Raw genomic sequence first — 3,658 nt, 5'->3', positions numbered from 1 at the left:
AGGCTGGCCTCGAACTCAGAAATCCACCTGCCTCTGCCTCCCAAGTGCTGGGATCAAAGGTGTGCGCCCACCACCACCACCACCATCTGGCTCTTTTGTTGTTGTTGTGGTGGTGGTGGTTTTGTTTTGTTTTTTTATGTTTTCTAATTTGTACTTTTCTGGAACAGTCCTTACCATCAGGCACATGTCAGTTGTTAGCACTTGGAATGCAGCTAATGTGACAGAGACTGGATTTTAAATTTTGCTTGATTAGTATAAATTTAATCAAAATAGCTAGGGGACAAACATAAATCTGGATTAATTTGGTTGGAAACAGAATCCAGTGCTCTCTGTTTCTGTTCTACCATACAAGACTTTCTCAGAATCTTGCTTCTGGAACAGTGACAGGAAATGGAGACACAAGGGAAGAGCCGATTGCTGCAGAGTCTGGGTTGAGAGATGCTGGCACCTAGACTCAAGTCTAGACATCCAGTTAGCACTCCCAGCACATTTTTAATTAGATAAGTCAATGAAGAAGGTAGACAGCAGAGTAATGCGTTTAATTCTGCAGGTACTTAGTGCATCCTCTATAGCAAGGGTAACAGCTACTTGGCACATACTCACTGTCCCTTATGTCACAAATGACTGGTTGTGTGGTTATTTCCCTCCAGTTTAAGTAGATTTACATAATGTTAAAATACTCTCAGTTGACTGCTTCAGGCAGGGGTAGCACAGAAGGGACAGGTTCCTCTTTCTCAGAACGCTTAGAGACAAGACATAGGCCTTCCTTCAGGATCAGTCTTATCTTAATAGAGGGCAAGCCATGCTTAACAGCTAAAGTATAGAACAGTATAGAAATGGCGGTGGGGAGAGAGGAGGTAATGATTGGGGTAGGGTTTTTGTTTTTAAGCTATGTACCTTGCGATTTTATGATTGCTTGAAATGTCTCTGATTTGTGCAGAATGTTATGTATCTTCTCAGCCCATGTTTCTGTGGAGGAACCACTTACTTGCGTGAGGGATAGAAGCGACATCATCTGGAGTTTGAAAAGAATAAGTTGGAATTCACCTGCTTAGACAAAAAGTGCTTAATACAAAGAAAGGCCTGAAGTCATAATCTGTAGGATGCCATGTGATAATGAGACTTGATATACTACTGGCCTTAGGGAGACTGGATCAGAAAGATAAATAAAAAGGCCTCGTCATTCTAGGCATTAGATTCCAGAGTTAGAAACTAATAACCCAAAAGAAAGAAAAAGTAGATTTTTGCTATCAGAATATTTCATTTTCTTTAATATCCTGCCACCTCCGTTTTTGCTACTGAATGAGTTTTGATGCTGTAGAACGGTGTTCTCTCCTGCATGTGTAAGTGCCAAGCCACACATGTCTGACACAGTGACACAGAGTCTCTTGACTTGAGCCATTGGAACTGTCAACTGTTACCGGTAATGGCTTCCTTAATCTTTTGGAAAAATAGCTAAATGATTTATAAAATAGAACTTCAATAATCTAGACAAAGAACCTACATAAAGAGTGGGTGAGGAGTCCCGTTTGTTGCTTTTATAGTTTTTCTCTGCATTCAGCTCGGTGTAGAAGACAGAGCACTAAGCTAGAGTCTCTGTGAACTCTGGTGACCCCTTCATTCTTTAGGAAGCCCAGGCTTGCTTTATGTCGCCATCTGTGTGCAGCCTCTGCTGGTGGAGTCACACAGTAAATGACTGCTTATGGTTCCTCCATCAGCTTTTAGCTTGGACGCCGAACAGCCTGATTATGATCTGGATTCTGAAGATGAAGCATTCGTGAATAAACTGAAGAAGAAAATGGACATCTGCCCATTGCAGTTTGAGGAGATGATTGACCGGCTAGAAAAGGGCAGCGGTCAGCAGGTACAACTTCATGTCTGTACGTTTGTGTGTTCCTATAAACTCCTATATTATGTGGAACGCCGCAGTATAGATGAGGGCTGAGCCAGCACACTCTGCAATTAAAAGCATAGATTCACATCTGCCTAGTATTAACCTGTATAATTTTGAGCATTATGTTTAAATTTTTTGTGCCTCACTTACCCTAGCTGTATATAGAGATAAAAATAATAAACTGGAGGGTTATAGTATCACACACCTTTAATCCCATCACTTGGAAGGCAGAGGCAGATGGATGGATCTCTGAGCTAAAGGCCAGCCTGCTCTACATTGTAAGTTCCAGGCCAGCCAAGGCTACTTAGTAAGAACCTATCTCTAAGCAAAAAGAATCAAAAACTCTCTTCACCTGGCTTTTGTGTATTTGGTGAGCAAGTAGAAAGTGACTGATACCAAGTCCTAAAGTTATGAAACACGGCAAGCTGTGTGACCTAGGAAATTGATTTGGGACTATTTTAAAAGACTGAACACACATGGGCTGGAGATGTAGCTTAGTTAAGTACAGTGCCCGCCCTGCATGTGTTGGGTGTGCTCCCCAACACCCAACAAAATCAAGTGTGGTGTTTGCACTAGTCCAGGTCCTAGTACTTAGAAGGTGGCAGGAGGCTCAGAAGAAGTTCAATGTTATCCTCAGCTATGCAGCAAGTTCGGACTAACCTGCGATGCATGAGACCCTGCTTAAGGAAATATACTGTCAATACTGTGATTGGCTTGAGTGTTTTCATTGAAGGAAGCCATGATGAGTGTTTTTGAGTCCTTGCATATGTGTTTTATGAAAGTGACGAAATGGTTTTACATTTAGCCAGTCAGTCTGCAAGAAGCCAAACTACTTCTAAAAGAAGATGATGAGTTAATTAGAGAAGTTTATGAATACTGGATTAAAAAGAGGAAAACCTGCCGGGGGCCATCCCTTATCCCGCTGGTAAAACAGGAAAAGCGAGATGGTTCTAGCACAAATGATCCTTATGTGGCTTTTAGAAGACGAACTGAGAAAATGCAAACTCGAAAAGTAAGTTAATTTTTTAATTTCTAAGAAAGATTATAGTTATTAGTACCTTAATTTTGTGACTTAATTCTGTGCTTTATATAATATTCCTTAAAATTATACTAGAGGGGTTGCTCAGTGGTTCAGAGCTCTTACTTTTCTATCAGAGGACAGTGTTGCAGTTCCTATACCTGTATCAGGCAGTCGATAAACACCTGTGACTCCTGCTCCGAAGAATCCAGGGCCCCACTATGGACCTGTGGGCACTTGTATACACACACACACACACACACACACCAATTTTTTTAATTACATTAGAAAATAGTAAAATAAGTTGACCTTTAAAATGGGGGTCTTAATACATATTAATATTGATTCACTTAAAAATCAGGTACAGAATTGGTATCTTGTGGTCTGTATTCCTTTCCTGTGTCTTTAAACTGTAATTCTACAAATCCATATATTCTTATGTGGCAGCAGCTGTACTTCCTGCAGCTAGTTAGAAGTGCTTCTTGATGTTAAGCAAGCAACTTTATATTTCCAGAACCGCAAAAATGATGAAGCCTCATATGAGAAAATGCTTAAGCTGCGCCGGGATCTCAGCCGGGCTGTCACCATCCTGGAAATGATCAAGAGACGTGAGAAGAGTAAACGGGAGCTGCTGCACCTAACACTGGAGATTATGGAAAAGAGGTGAAGCTCCGTGCGGAGAGCTAGGACTGAGGGCAGTGAAGCTCGTGTGCGGAGAGCTAGGACTGAGGGCAGTGAAGCTCCGT

The 3,658-nt window shown here is 41.5% G+C and overlaps 1 protein-coding gene across 3 annotated transcripts in view; it reads left to right on the top strand.

The window, feature by feature from the left end:
* Epc1 (enhancer of polycomb homolog 1) overlaps positions 1-3,658 on the top strand; it is a 91,242-nt gene that overhangs the window by 68,715 nt on the left and 18,869 nt on the right. For all 3 annotated transcript variants that reach the window (XM_031364925.1, XM_031364926.1, XM_031364924.1), the window contains exons 3-5: positions 1,719-1,864; positions 2,700-2,906; positions 3,427-3,575. In XM_031364925.1, the coding sequence (XP_031220785.1) occupies positions 1,719-1,864; positions 2,700-2,906; positions 3,427-3,575 (502 nt within the window). The remainder of the gene's footprint in view (positions 1-1,718; positions 1,865-2,699; positions 2,907-3,426; positions 3,576-3,658) is intronic.

The sequence above is a fragment of the Mastomys coucha genome, unplaced genomic scaffold (genome assembly GCF_008632895.1).
Source record: "Mastomys coucha isolate ucsf_1 unplaced genomic scaffold, UCSF_Mcou_1 pScaffold13, whole genome shotgun sequence".
NCBI lineage: Eukaryota > Metazoa > Chordata > Mammalia > Rodentia > Muridae > Mastomys > Mastomys coucha.
This window is presented reverse-complemented; position numbering and strand designations above follow the sequence as displayed.